Source organism: Punica granatum, chromosome 2 (genome assembly GCF_007655135.1).
Source record: "Punica granatum isolate Tunisia-2019 chromosome 2, ASM765513v2, whole genome shotgun sequence".
In the NCBI taxonomy this organism is placed as follows: Eukaryota; Viridiplantae; Streptophyta; class Magnoliopsida; order Myrtales; family Lythraceae; genus Punica; species Punica granatum.
Genome location: NC_045128.1, coordinates 39,239,837 through 39,254,356, shown reverse-complemented (window position 1 = coordinate 39,254,356; position 14,520 = coordinate 39,239,837). Strand labels below are relative to the sequence as shown.

The 14,520-nt window shown below is 41.9% G+C and overlaps 3 protein-coding genes across 4 annotated transcripts; 2 read left to right on the top strand and 1 right to left on the bottom strand.

The window, feature by feature from the left end:
* Positions 1-206: 206 nt before the first annotated feature.
* Positions 207-2,316, bottom strand: LOC116195826 (syntaxin-121-like). Its single transcript, XM_031525208.1, has 2 exons — positions 1,316-2,316; positions 207-802 (listed from the first exon to the last, which is right to left on the bottom strand). Exons 1-2 carry the CDS (start codon positions 1,866-1,868, stop codon positions 369-371), a joined length of 987 nt encoding a protein of 328 aa, XP_031381068.1. The 5' UTR covers positions 1,869-2,316; the 3' UTR covers positions 207-368.
* Positions 2,317-3,783: 1,467 nt separating this feature from the next.
* Positions 3,784-10,183, top strand: LOC116196206 (DExH-box ATP-dependent RNA helicase DExH1). Of its 2 annotated transcripts, XM_031525820.1 has the most exons (16): positions 3,784-4,152; positions 4,538-4,683; positions 4,986-5,085; positions 5,279-5,494; positions 5,605-5,700; positions 5,788-6,063; positions 6,682-6,885; positions 6,985-7,140; positions 7,409-7,501; positions 7,677-7,891; positions 8,007-8,166; positions 8,251-8,524; positions 8,612-8,804; positions 8,907-9,093; positions 9,302-9,670; positions 9,745-10,183. In XM_031525820.1, exons 1-16 carry the CDS (start codon positions 3,829-3,831, stop codon positions 9,892-9,894), a joined length of 3,159 nt encoding a protein of 1,052 aa, XP_031381680.1. In that variant the 5' UTR covers positions 3,784-3,828; the 3' UTR covers positions 9,895-10,183. The 2 variants fall into 2 exon arrangements, with proteins under 2 accessions (XP_031381680.1, XP_031381681.1); XM_031525821.1 differs by lacking the exon at positions 3,784-4,152 and having other exon boundaries at positions 4,543-4,683; positions 4,982-5,085.
* A 142-nt stretch (positions 10,184-10,325) lies between these two features.
* On the top strand, positions 10,326-12,073 carry LOC116196207 (dof zinc finger protein DOF2.5-like). Its single transcript, XM_031525822.1, has one exon. The coding sequence runs from the start codon at positions 11,050-11,052 to the stop codon at positions 11,929-11,931; it is 882 nt and encodes a 293-aa protein (XP_031381682.1). The 5' UTR covers positions 10,326-11,049; the 3' UTR covers positions 11,932-12,073.
* The last annotated feature ends 2,447 nt before the right edge of the window (positions 12,074-14,520 follow it).

Below are 14,520 nucleotides of genomic sequence, written 5' to 3'. Positions count from 1 at the left end.
TTTGTCCATCCAATGTCCTTACTCTGGTCACAACGGGGACACACTGACAAGCTTAGCTAAGAGCTTTTATATGTAAATGGATCTCAGTGCAAAAGAAATACCGTGTTCGTCAATATATCCTTATCTTCTGGTGTCAAAACCTGTTTTAGTCTCTCGTTCTAAAAGTTGGTTCTCTCAATGATGAGTAACTAAATCTTTAGCAGTCATGCATGAAGCCTGCAAATCCAATCCAATCGAAATTCATACCTCAAAGATAAAAAAACAAATGAACTAACAAAATAATGAGAACAGCAGAGTCTCAAAAATCACAACTCTAGTCGAAGCAATCTGTGTAGCGGCTATTAACATATAAAACAGGTACATATAACTCAGCGTCGAGCTTGAGGAGGAGGAGGAGGATTTGTTGCTGCTGGGGTAGATGGGCTGCTGCCACCACTGCCATTGTTTTCCCAAGGCCGCACAGTGAAGAGCACCACAAATAGCACAATCACCAGCAAGAGTATGATAGCGTAGCAGGTCCATTTCCGGGAGCTGATCTGGTACTTCCTTGCTGTCTGGAGCCTCTCGGTCCCTCCCCGGACGAATGAATTGGCCCTTGCCACTTGGCTCTCTATGTCGTCGAGCTGCTCCCCTTGGGCCTGCACCAAAACGGCCATGTCCAGGAACACCTGGTGGAGCTCCTTGAGGTTCTTCTCCATGTCCTTCACCGCGTCGTGCCTCTCCTGAATCTCATAAATGGTGTCCAGCACTCTTCCTCTGCCCTGCTCTTGGATGGCCTTTTGCAGGAATGTCTCACTTTCACCTGCATAGTCAAGGCTATAACTTTAGAAAACCGATGCCATCGATCAGACAATGATCAGAAGCTGGCAAGCCCGAAGATTGACAGACTCCAGTCTTCCGATGAACGATTTTCTTTCGAACTTCAAATCTTCAGAAACTCTGGATTTCTCAATATTTTCAAAATGATTTTTTTGAAGGATCATCAGTATGCAATGTCAGCAAGCATCTAAAGTTGGATTATGAGCAAAAGGCTGACAATCATTTCTCTTCCACTGCAGCAGTGCATCTGAATATGCAAGAATTCATCATGAATGAATCGAATTGAGCTGAAACATCTAACAAAAGACAGGCATATGAATGTCTCAACCGCCCAGAAGAGCTTCCATGACAAGCAACATATGATGAAGAATATTCCCTTTGTTTCTGTGCATTTGACAGATTGATGGAAAAGAAGAAAAAAAAAAGACACCTTTTTGTTTGGATTGAGAAAAAGTTTCATATGATTGCGATCTGAAGTGATTAGCAAGTGACCCACCAGTAGAAATCAAGCGATCTAGTATCTTCTCATCGGGATTCTCGCCGGTGACGGTGAAGTATCTCCGCTGCACGGTCTCTCGGTACTCCGACGAGATCTTCTGCCTCAGGGCGTTGAAGCTCTCCATCGAGTCCTGCAGCTTCTTCCTCAGACCGTTCACGACCGACGTCCGCGTCCGGTCCGAGGACGACCCAGGCCCACACCCGGGCAGGCTCCGGTTGGCGGCGTTGGACCGCTCCAGGGCCTCAAGCCGGACCTTGATCATCTTAGCGTTCCGGAGGGCGGTGGTGACGTCGGCCTCCATGGTGGCCCTCAGATCCTTGACGGCCCTGGAGTTGTGCAGGGTCTTGCTCTGCTCGTGGGCGGCCTGGAGCCGCTGGTGGAGCCGCTCCAGCTCCTTCAGCTCGTCCTTGACGGACTCCACGTCCTCGAAGAACCTGTCGAGGTTGACCCCCGCCCCGGCCGCGGAGGACGACATCTCGACGGTGTGGTGCGGAGGGGACTGGTCCTCGCTCCGGAAGCGGGAGAAGGAGCCCGAGAAGAGGTCGTTCATGATGGGCAGTCACAGAAATCCTTCCACAACCCTTTCAGCTATATACTCGGAGATTCCGATGATCGGTGTTCGATAACCCGGCGAGCTCTTTCCTGCAGAAATGTCTGTCGATCGGTCAAATGGGTCGCCTGTGCAACTGCCCTTTTGAAAGCAGGTGGGAGAGAGAAGAGTCAAAGGGAGGATGAAGAGGGAAGGCGCGGACACGTGGCGGGAGTTGGAAGGAGTCTTCGTCTTCCCCCTTTCCCCCCGCCCCGGCTGGGTCAGAACTTTCGCCGGAAAATGTCAGACGGAAAGATCCAAGAAAGTCCAGTGGGGAAGGACCGGAAGTGAAAACCGAGTGAAGGTAGAAATTTAGGTTTTTTTTTTTTTGGCTGAATGTGTGTAGGTAGAAACTAAAAAGGGAAAGGTGGGATTTCACTATGCCATTGGAGGATGCGTGAAGGTTTATCTGATTAGTCTTGAGTCTCTTGACAGTTGGATGATTTGGGGAGACGGGAACAGGAAGGAAGGAAAGGAAGGTTCCTCGTCCTTTAAGATTGATGGATGATGTGGGACAGTGGGAGACTCGGTCTCATGCCTCTATGAATATTGATGGAGTATATCTCATACGTGGGACGTACCGTGAGGGAGGATTTGCTTCGGACGGCACGGTGAGGTACACTTTGGACATTTACAGTCCAATTGATACGCATCAGCAGATTGAATAATGTCGTTTTGAGTGAGAAGTGGTGGCCTATTCCGGTTTAATGCGAAGACTCTATGGCATATGGAATAATACCCTTGTAGCGGCGTAAGGTGACCGAGGTTTAAGCTAGAGTTGGCTTGGCCTCACTTTCATATGATGGTCCTAAAACGAGACTGAGCCAGTCTAGAACTATGATTTAAATTTGACTATCATGAAATAAGTAGTACATGAAATTGTATGTACATCAGAATGTTGATGAGATGCGAGAATATGAACTTAGATCTTATAATCTAGTCGTACTCGACCCGCTCTGGGGCTCGGCTTAATTGACGAAAAGGCAAGTTAGACTCGAAGCATAAGCGGTTAACCGCCCGGGTCTGAGTAGGTGAGGAGTAGTTTGGATATTGATCTCTCCGTTGCGAGTAGCTGGCTGACCCAATCCCCATCCATGACCATGACCATGAAATGATCATGGAAGTAGCCTGGTCATGGGCTAGGCCCTCCATTCGTGGGCCTGAATGGAGAAAAGGGTCTCACGTGGTCGGGCCTTTTCGGAGATCCTTGTGGAAGAATCCGGCCCGGATAATGAACAAGTCCAAGCCAATCCAGAAAAAAAGGCATATGAAAATTGCAAAGCATGAATAGCAATCCTCGGTATCCTTGTTTTGATTTTCTATTTATGCGCCCACTTAGTCCTCCTAAGTCCTATGGTAAATGCTTCGTGCGTGGTCGGTTATAATAATTATAGGAAGGTCATGTTCTCAACTCGAGGATTTCTGGTTGGCAAACTCCTATCTACCACTAGCATCTCGGTAATGTCGTTTCCCGTGTGAATAGTTATCCCGATTAAAATTGCCTCGTATCAAGAAGATGTGATTAGTCACTCATCCAAATCGTTCCATCTTCGGTTACAAAACAAGGAAAAATATAAGAGAGACAATTTTGTCATCTTCCTGTGAGAATTATAACTCTTTCAATTTCTTTTTTCACAATTAGCATAGTCTCGACATAATGCTTTGACATCTTCGTCGATATGGGCTACGGTATTAGTCTATAATGATGGGAGAAAAAAAAAACATTTGTTGTTTTCCAAGAAGGGAAAATTGAGAAAATGGAAAAACGAAATGCGGAAGAAAACGGGAAAACAATTTGCAAATGAGTTGGAGAAAACTGAAAACTGAAATCTGGCGGAAAAATGGGAAAACAATGGCTCCTCCAGAATCATATATAAAGCTACCGACCGACCGGCTGCCGCCACTAACAGCAGTGCGGTCCATGTGCATGCGCTCGCTGCCCTTCCGGTCCTTGGGCGCCACCACTCACTACTGCATCCCTTCCCTCTCCCGATTTCTCTACCCCTCTCTCTCCTTCTCTACCTCCGCCGCAGCACCTGAGCTCACTCCCACTGACCTCTCATCTGGCCTTCCCACCGTTAAACCCATGTCCTATCGCCCCAATTACCAAGGAGGTCGCCGGGGAGGAGGCGGCGGCGGAGGCGGTCGCCGTGGCGGGGGCGGTAGAGGAGGAGGCGGCCGCGGGGAACAGCGATGGTGGGATCCCGCGTGGCGTGCGGAGCGTCTCAGGCAGAAAGCAGCCGAGGTTACTTGCCCCTTCTTGGAAATTTATCTCCTTTCCCTGGTTTTCATTAGAATTGCTGTGTTTGGTGGTTTCCGATTTGACCAAGATTAAGGCGAGTGCTAAAGATTGAAATTTTGCGATTCATCCTACTGTTCTTGCATGAATTGCGGTGAGCTGAGGGAGGGATGTTGGATTCTCGATCACAGAAAAGTATGAATATCATTGTGGAGTAAGAAAGCAAGAATGCTTTACTAGCCAAATGATGATCAATGGAACTGTGAATAACTCCCAATGGAAAAAAACAGGCTGAACTAAAAACTCCTACTTTGGCGCTTCTATGCCATGTCGCTGTTGATGGATCGACTAATAATTTTTCTCCAATGTTTGAACATGATGTCTCATACAGATGGAAGTGTTTGATGAGAATGAGTGGTGGGGTAAGATTCAGGAATTCAAAAGAGGTGGTGGGCAGGAGATGATAATTAAGCGCAATTTCAGTCGATCTGATCAGCAGACCTTGTCTGATATGGCCTATCAGCTGGGGCTTTACTTGTAAGTTTTTTAGCATTATTATTGACATTGTCGATATTAGCTTGCTTGTCGTCGATGAAAGCTTTCGAGTAATTCCGAGTTCCCATATCTTTGGAGGAAAAGACCTGCATCCTATTCATATGCCATTCTCTCTCTTGTATTGATTTCTTTTCTTATGAGAGTGACCAAATCAGGAATTAGGACACCCCAATATAAGACTTATGAATGGGATAACTCTGTAGTTCATCAATTATGAGCTCGTATTTTTCATTCTTTAGTTATTTATTTATTTTATTTTATACTTTTGAACTTGTGAAAGAAAGCCATGCGTATAATAAAGGGAAGGCACTTGTGGTTAGCAAAGTTCCACTGCCAGATTACAGGGCTGACCTTGATGAGCGTCATGGATCCACACAGAAAGAGGTAAAGACTTTCATATGATACGAAATAGCATTTGTATACTATATGGGGTTGAAACAATGAGGAAAGTAACAAATTTATTATCAAATAGGTAGTTTGAGAAGTCAAATGAAAATTACTGGAGTTGACTTGGGCTAGTGTTTCTTCATACTATACTGAATGTATCTGTTTGATCCTATCCTTTTAACTTCTGCAGATTCAAATGTCATCCGAAACTGAGAGACTTGTGGGTAGGCTTCTCGATAGCTCCCAGGGTTCTGTCACAATCAGCAGCACTTCTACGTCATCTGCTCAGGGAGTCAAGCAGCCATCACCTGATGGAAATATGTCGAGATCTGTTTCTGCATTGGAGATCAATCCCGACAAAGATAAACTCAATAGAGAGCTCAAGGAGCGGCAGGAAAAAATGAAGGTAACATATTTTACACGGAATTATTTATTAGATTACTCCTTGATGGTTTGTTTTCAAGGATTTTGAAAATGAGTTAATTATTGTGTATTTCAACCAATGAATAAATGCAGGCAAGGGAAAGTCTGAAGGCGATGCAAGCTTTTAGAGAAAAGCTTCCTGCATTCAAAATGAGAGAAGAGTTTCTGAAAGCTGTTGCTCATAATCAGGTCAACTTCCCCAGCTAAATATGATTACGATGAGATTGTTCCATAGTTGTAACAAAACTTTTGCTTATTTAATAGTTGTAAGTATAGGTGCTTGTAGTGTCTGGAGAGACGGGTTGTGGTAAGACAACACAGCTCCCTCAGTTCATAATGGAGGAGGAAATATCGTCTCTTCGGGGTGCCGATTGCAACATAATATGTACACAACCTCGTCGTATTTCTGCAATATCGGTTGCTGCTCGAATATCATCTGAGAGGGGAGAAGCCCTTGGTGAAACTGTTGGTTACCAGATCCGCCTCGAATCAAAACACTCTGCAGAAACAAGACTATTGTTTTGTACCACTGGTGTATTGCTCCGCCGCTTGGTAAGGCATTTCAATCAGCATTTCCGTTCACTATGGGAAATATTAAAATTATGTAATTACTCTTTATTGTTTGTTTTGATTTCCTAACAGAGTTGAACGTCACATATTATAGCTTTATGTTACTTTGTCCTATGAGCTATCTCATTGCGTTGCACTGAACAGGCCATTAAGTTTTCATATTTGTACATGTGCATCTTATAAGTTTACAAACTAAAGGATGAATCTAAATGGCCAAGGCAGTATTTAGCCTCCTTGGAGTGTAGAAAAACTGTTTTACTTCTAATATATGCTTTCTGTTTTTGGCAAAATTCTCACTTCACCCCTGCAGCCTCAGTAAGTGTTCACTATAAACCAAATTCCAGGCCTTTCCCTGATCCAAAGTATGTATACCATGCATGCTACTTTAGTATGATGAACTTTGTTGTGCTTATTCTGGAGAACTTTCATAGAACATAGTGTATTAGTGACATGTTAGTCACAAGAAAGCCAGTCTCACAATGCTTGTTGGTCGATATTCTGCAATTGCACGAATGGATGTTTCTCAGCATTCTTTAGATTGTGTTTTATTTTCCTTCCATTTAAAACATTAACATAATGTTTCTATGGATGGAAATACAGGCCCAAGAGCCAGAGCTGACTGGTGTGAGCCACTTGCTTGTGGATGAAATCCACGAGAGGGGCATGAATGAGGACTTCCTGTTAATAATTCTCCGGGACCTTCTGCCTCGGCGCCCTGATTTACGGGTTATTCTTATGAGTGCAACCATCAATGCTGACTTGTTTTCCAAGTATTTTGCTGACGCCCCGATGATGCATATACCGGTATCTCTGAGTATTCCTAAGATGGTTGCAGTACTTATCTTATTCACATTGATTGTATTCATTCATTCATAATATATTTTTCCCCTGAAAATTATGTAGGGATTTACTTTCCCTGTTGAGGAGTTTTTCCTGGAAGATGTGCTTGAGAAAACTCGATATAACATCCAGTCTGAGTCTGACAACTTCCAGGGAAATTCACGGAGGAGGAGAAGGCAGCAAGAATCTAAAAAGGATCCTTTGACAGAAGTTTTTGAGGCATGTCATAGTACCCTGGTTCACAATTTCAGTTGGTATCTTTGCCCCATTTACATTTCCCCACAAGATTTTTTGTTCCTCTATATGATAAAAGGTATTTACGTTTTCAATTGAGATGGGATGATTCCTTAAATCAAAGAATGATCAATAATATCAAAGTATATTTTCTCCTGCTTAGATTATTGACAACATATTTTTTTGCATATGGGTTTTATCTTTTCTATAAGATTTTGTCCAGTTGATGATGGTGGGTTCTTTCACTCTGCAGAATGTTGATATCGATTCTCATTATAAAAAGTACAGTACAACTGCTAGACAGTCTCTAGAAGCCTGGTCTGGATCGGAGCTTGATCTCGGTCTGGTACGTGCTCCTGGAACTCTCATAGTACACAGTCAGCCTGAAGAACTCTAGCATTGCTTATTTCTTGCTGTGTGTTGAGGAATTTTCTTTTGCTCGTATGTTTTATATTAATTTAAGATAATTCATAGGGTCCCTTTCAAGCAGCGCAGTTTGTTGATACTGAGAAATTTGTCAGGTTGAGGCAACTATTCAATATATATGTCGCCATGAAGGTGATGGAGCCATTCTTGTGTTCCTGACGGGTTGGGATGACATTTCTAAGCTGCTCGACAAGGTCAAAATCAATAACTTACTTGGAGATACAAACAAATTTCTTGTTCTGCCGCTACATGGCTCTATGCCTACTGTAAATCAACAAGAGATATTTGACCGTCCACCTCCTAATAAGAGGTAAGTGCCAAACTTAGCGAAGTTCTTGTGATTGTTGATTTTTACCACCTGTTACTTATGCAGTGTTTTGCATTTATACCAACAACAAACTTCTCAAATATTTCTTCTTTTGCAGGAAAATCGTGCTAGCGACAAATATTGCAGAAAGTAGCATCACCATAGATGATGTTGTTTATGTGATTGACTGTGGGAAGGCGAAAGAAACAAGTTATGATGCTCTGAATAAACTTGCCTGTCTCCTACCTTCGTGGATCTCAAAGGCTTCAGCACGTCAGGTAATCTTTGAAGTTTCTCATTCCATTTTCCTCTCATATTCAAATTTACATATTCAACCTTCTCTTTCTGTTTGATGCTTCCAGAGGAGAGGACGTGCTGGTCGTGTACAGCCCGGAGTCTGTTACCGACTTTACCCAAGAATTGTTCACGATGCAATGCCTCAGTATCAACTCCCTGAAATCCTCCGCACCCCTCTTCAGGAACTTTGCCTTCACATCAAGAGCTTGCAGCTTGGATCAATTGGATCATTCCTATCGAAGGCGCTTCAGCCCCCCGACCCTCTTGCAGTCCAAAATGCCATTGAACTGCTGAAGACGATAGGTGCCCTTGATGATAAGGAGGAACTTACTCCACTTGGTACTGCACCTATGACCTATTCTCTTCTTTTACTAAAAAGCTGGCTTTAGCGTTACTCTACTAGTAACTAAATATATTTATCAACAGGAAGGCATCTCTGCACTTTGCCCGTGGACCCGAACATTGGAAAGATGCTTCTGATGGGGTCTATATTTCAGTGCCTCAACCCTGCCTTGACAATTGCAGCTGCTCTCGCTTATCGTGATCCTTTCGTCCTTCCGATTAATAGGAAAGAGGAAGCTGATGCGGTAAAGAGGTCCTTTGCTGGTGATTCTTGCAGGTGGGTCCACTTATACGAGCAGAAACTTCATGCTTGTCCAAGGGTTACACTAGAAAAGAATGTCAATAATAAATTGGGATTTTCATCATATTTCCTTTGCAGTGACCACATTGCCCTTCTGAAGGCATTTGAAGGGTATATGGATGCAAAAAAGAGTGGGAAGGCAAGAGCCTTCTGCTGGGAAAATTACCTGTCTCCAGTGACCTTGAAGATGATAGACGACATGAGAATGCAGTTCCTCGATCTGCTCTCCGATATCGGTTTTATAGACAGATCCAAGGGCGCTAGTGTAAGTTATCCAGGTTACAGTCATTTTTTATTTTGTTCTAGTTAAAAATCTAAAACTAGAAGAGACAACCAAAGTGTTCGATCGCTCTTACTAGGTTTCATAATCCTACCGTCCGACATGCTTTATAAAGGTGGTCTGTTTGGTTTAAGGTTCTATTTCTATGGAAGATCTTGATTAAGATGAACAGATTTTCCTTTTTGTTTGGCAGGCTTACAATCATTACAGCAATGATCTCGAGATGGTGTCTGCGATTCTCTGTGCTGGGCTTTTCCCAAATGTGGTTCAGTGCAAGAGGAGAGGAAAAAGAACCGCTTTCTACACGAAGGAGGTCGGGAAAGTGGACATCCACCCTGCTTCTGTTAATGCGGGAGTTCATCTCTTTCCCCTCCCATACTTGATTTACAGTGAAAAGGTGAAAACAAGCAGCATATACATCCGAGACTCAACGAACATATCAGATTATGCTCTTTTACTCTTTGGTGGTAATCTCTCACCCGGAAAGAATGGAGAAGGGATCGAGATGCTCGGAGGTTACCTTCAGTTCTCTTCCTCAAAAAGCGTCCTAGAGTTAATAAGGGTATCTAACATCAACCTTCACCTCCCGTAGTTATAGTTACTGTGATCAAGTATTGATGATTCCTTTTCTGGCAGAAATTGCGAGAGGAGCTCGACAAGCTCTTGAACAGGAAGATCAAGGAACCGAGCCTCGACATCTCAACCGAGGGCAAGGGGGTGGTGGTTGCCGCAGTCGAGTTGCTGCACAACCCGAACATACGGTACCATTCCGGCCCTAATAGCTAAAGAAAAGAGACATGCTTCCTCCCTGCAAGATGAGCAGGAAAGAAACATTTGACACCGGAATTAGCTATTACCCATTTTCATTTCCGTTGGAAACATATGTCGGTGGAAGCGTGTAGAGTTTTCTTCACATCTTAGTTATCTTTTTAGGTGATCCACTAGGATACAAATGAACAGCATGATATGTCACCGGACTGTTGCATCATGTAGCGAAGAGAGGAAGAATTTGTTTTGGTATATTATGGATTTACAACGAGCTCATTTACGAAGTTTAATTCGAGATTCTGAATCATGGGCAGTACTCCAAGATATTGAGCCCGAACTTGGAAGCAATCGAGATTGAGCAAGTTTCTGCAGAAGGGGATATGATATATAATCATCATTATTTGAATATTAATCTAAAAGGGGGAATGTCTCTTTGGTCGGCAGTTTAATAAGCAGTTACTTAAGGAAGTATCTCTTGGATCATGGGCTTCTTGGATCATGCACCTTTACCTCTTCTTCCTGCAGATTTCAAGATTCGATTCAAATAATAATACAACTCTTTTATTAACGTTATCAACATCATTTGATGTCTGCTCTTCTACGGCATCTCTGTGGCCCTTCCGAGGCCATTGCTTCCCCTCTCACTCTCAACCTTCACCTCTACCAAAACACACCACCCCACCTTCCCTCCACAACACAGACACCTCATATCAGCCAACGGGACTGATACTCGGGTTTCCCAACACCACACGTAGTTGTCGCTCCATCCTGCATCAGCAGCAGCAGCAGAGATGGCAATTCGATCATCGCACTTTCTGCCAGTTACTTTATGTATATCTTGTGTTATAGGATCGTGTCAGATATCGGTATGTAATATCTGGTTATAGCTGTGTCGCGGAAGTGACTTACATCACACACCACTCGTTTGCACGAGTGCGTGTCAACGTATTGCCACACACTCCATGCTTCTTTCATGTGCATATGGAAGCTTAAGTTTAATTATTCCTTCTCCAACACACCATTTAACTAGGCCCCCACTTCACTTAATTAGGATCTTCTCCCTCTCCTTCCCTCTCTCAGTTTCTTCCTTCCATGCTTCAAAGGGATACACAAGACAAGGGAGAAATTAGAGGGCTAAGGCTTCTTCTTCATATCTCCTAACGATCCAGGCCTATGCACTATCAGAGCCTTCTGCTGATGGAGAGAGCTGGATGGAAGCCCAACGTCGAGATGTCACCGAGCTGTCCTCGTTGCGGCTCCTCCAATACCAAGTTCTGCTATTACAACAACTATAGCCTCACCCAGCCTAGGTACTTCTGCAAGGGCTGCCGGAGGTACTGGACCAAGGGCGGATCGCTAAGAAACGTCCCTATGGGCGGGGGTTGCCGGAAAAACCGAAGGGGAAGGTCCATAAGGCTATCAACCGACATCATGTCCTCTAAGAGTACAGGCTTCAGGGGCCTGTCAAACCACCCACTCGGGCTGTCTCACGGGTCGAGCTCCTCTACCGGTCCCCCCAACATCGATCTCGCACTCGTCTATGCAAACTTTTTGAATCCTCAGCCTCCTGGTTCTGAAAATAGCAGTGGATCTGAACCTCAAGAGCCCACTAGTAGTAATGGTGGGCTAAGCATGGTTCCGTCCGTTTTATCAGGCATGACCAATGGGCCAGACTCGAGTATCGGGCTACTCGAAGCTGGGAATGGCTGCATTTTCGGGTGGGAATCTCTATCAGATCTATTTGTGGACAATCACTTGGGCAAAGGTGGTAACACTCCAATATTCGATCATCCGACAATAATCGACTCTCTTCAAGCTTCTCACCATAGCACGGTAATTCAACAATGTGGCACAGACGACATGAGTTACTACGTGTTACCTCCCCTTCCTAACGAGGATATAGTCTTGTCTCAAGAAATGACTGCACCGTGGTCGGTTACTCACCCTCTAGTGGTCGAAGACCATAGCCTGCAAGCTCCGGAGCTGCCGGTTCTCGGTCCTGATCATCAAGCCCAAGCTGATCAGGATCCAAACCTATTGATCACTGGCAGTTAATTACAGAGATGAGTTCAATTTTCTCGGGTGAGGAAACTTTTCCAAGGTATTGAGGCAAATGTCTCATTACATTCTTCTTATCCAGCATGTTTCACTTAATTATATACTTATTCATGTATAGGATATGTAGAGAAAGACATCAATAATTCCTGTGTAAGAGAAACCAATGCATATATATACTTACAATCATAATAAAATATCTCATATGATGAATGACTTTTCCCGAACAAAAAGGCAATTCATAAACTCAAACATATGTGTGCAAAAAGAAAAACTACTACTCAGTTGATTTTTATGGTAACTAGATATAATTCTCGTCTAGACATAATCCTCTGATCGTTTTTCTGTATCTGGTTGATTTATACATGTGATCGCCGGCAATTGCGTTGAGTTATTAGATGCTTGAAGTGATAATAACTTGACATGCAGCTTGATATAGTGTAAATAATTTCAATTTACTTGACAATACACATTAGTTCTGTCCCAATTAAATGATTGAAGTTAAGCTAATTAAGTAGTAATTAACCACACGATGGAGGAAGTAATAGAACTCCCTTCAAATAATTCAACTTGGACTGTTGAATAATTGCGAAGGTGGTAAGAAATATAAGGCGAGATTTTGGGGCTATTGGTCTCTGTATTTTGTAAGGAATTTTTTTTTTAATTATTTCAAAAAATTGTCACCCCAGTCAAAGGCAACCATGTGCACCCATAAGTGCAGCTATGATGGTACATGGCATGTTCACATAGATTTAATTTATTTATGTATATATGATATATATACCTTCATATATATATATATATATTTCATTTTTTTTTTCCGGTTATAAATGATGTCCAAAGCTTAATACAATAAAAGAGTAATCCTAAATAATTTATAAAAGGACACGGTAGTCACATTAGATATCCAATCTGCAACCTCTTAGTCAAGAAACGAATGTGTACATCACTACGCTATACTTTTTTTTAATTATCTATTTTAATTTTATTGATCAAGCACCCAGTCAACTATGTGAGAGCTTCTGATAATATATATATATATATATATATATATATATATATATTAAAGAGGACCAATATGAATTTGATCAAGTGATTTGATACTTGTTCCGCTTAAATAAGACTCAAGTTCGAGTCATTGTGAATGCATAAAATCTATACTTGAAGAGTTTTACCCCTTAGTGGGCTGACCAATTCGGCTGTATTAGTCAAGGCCTAATTAGCCTTCCAGATACTAGGGTTCATACACAAAGAAAAGAGGGATAGCGCAGTTGCGTACGCTCTCGCCTGGTAACTAAAGATGTTTCAGATTCGATATTTGTGATGGGACAATACATGCATTTATTAGTTATTACGATTTATATTTCATTATAATAGACCAATAGGTATATCTTGTAATGAAAAAAAAAAACTTTGAGAGCCACCTGTTTGTCAGTTATTGAATCGTGCATAGTTATAATTTTAGTGTACATATATATATATATATGGTTTTGCTTTAGTTAAATGAAAACACGACCGGTATATATTTATCGTTATTCGTTCTGTGATATCATCAGCCTTATTAAAAGAAACATGAAAATGAAACTGATGATCATCTCGCAATGTTTCATTGAAGCACGGTGGTGGCACCCCTGGAAATTTTTAAAGACTCATGACCAGAAACTTCAAAGTAATAATGAGTTATGTTTATTTCATATATATGTAATGCAGTCCTCTGAGCTAAATTTCATATTTCCTTGTATTGGTGTCAAATAATGTGTGCTTCATGGGTTGTATCTAGTTGATGATCCGTATAATTTACAATTAAGCATCGCAAATAATTAGCTAATTAGTATAAAAAAAACCTTCAGACTAGGATAACAATATATGAGCTAATGAAGTGATTTTTTAACTATATATACTTACCAAAACAAGGAAAAGAAGGGACACATAGGGTTTACATATAACAGGTCATGTCAGATTATGTCTATAAGATGAACTATACGAAGTTGTTAATCCACATAACTAATTGTTGAAATATTGCTAGTGAGAAGACTGATTTGCAGGTTAAATTAAGTCATCATAATTCATTAATACACCCCATTATATTTATGGGAAAAAAGAACAGTGTTGATTTGTTCATGCGGGAGAATGCTCCATGTGCATGACAAGGGAACCGATATATATTTATGTACAATATATAAAGCCAGAAACAAAGCATAGGAGTCGACCCGAAATCAAGACCGAAAGAAACAAACCATTGGAGCCGATATATATTTGTTCATTCTGGATTCAATTCTTATGGGTTTATGTGTTTCTTTATTTCATTTTATTTTATACCCTTATATTACATCTATGAGTTTTCTTTAAGATTGAAAGAAAAAGTATAAGAATGTGATACGTAAGATAAGCATGTTTATTATTGAGTGATCTTTCGAGTACACCTCGAATGACAATGTGATAAATGGAGTAACCGTCTCACTTATGGAAGTCGAATAGAAAGACATAACGCGTATACTCAACACGCACACATATATATATGTAGTGGCTTTTTAATTTTGGAGAAGTAATTTTCGTTTGAAAAAATGGCCTATATTTAACAAGTACATC

Excerpts from the sequence above, each read along its gene's own strand:
- LOC116195826 (XM_031525208.1), bottom strand. The coding sequence starts at position 1,868 with ATGAACGACCTCTTCTCGGGCTCCTTCTCCCGCTTCCGGAGCGAGGAC. Across the intron at positions 803-1,315 it reads AGATCGCTTGATTTCTACTG|GTGAAAGTGAGACATTCCTG; the intron begins GTGGGTCACTTG and ends TTGACTATGCAG.
- LOC116196206 (XM_031525820.1), top strand. The coding sequence starts at position 3,829 with ATGTGCATGCGCTCGCTGCCCTTCCGGTCCTTGGGCGCCACCACTCAC. Across the intron at positions 5,701-5,787 it reads AAGCTGTTGCTCATAATCAG|GTGCTTGTAGTGTCTGGAGA; the intron begins GTCAACTTCCCC and ends TTGTAAGTATAG. Across the intron at positions 7,141-7,408 it reads CTTTGACAGAAGTTTTTGAG|AATGTTGATATCGATTCTCA; the intron begins GCATGTCATAGT and ends TTCACTCTGCAG.
- LOC116196207 (XM_031525822.1), top strand. The coding sequence starts at position 11,050 with ATGCACTATCAGAGCCTTCTGCTGATGGAGAGAGCTGGATGGAAGCCC.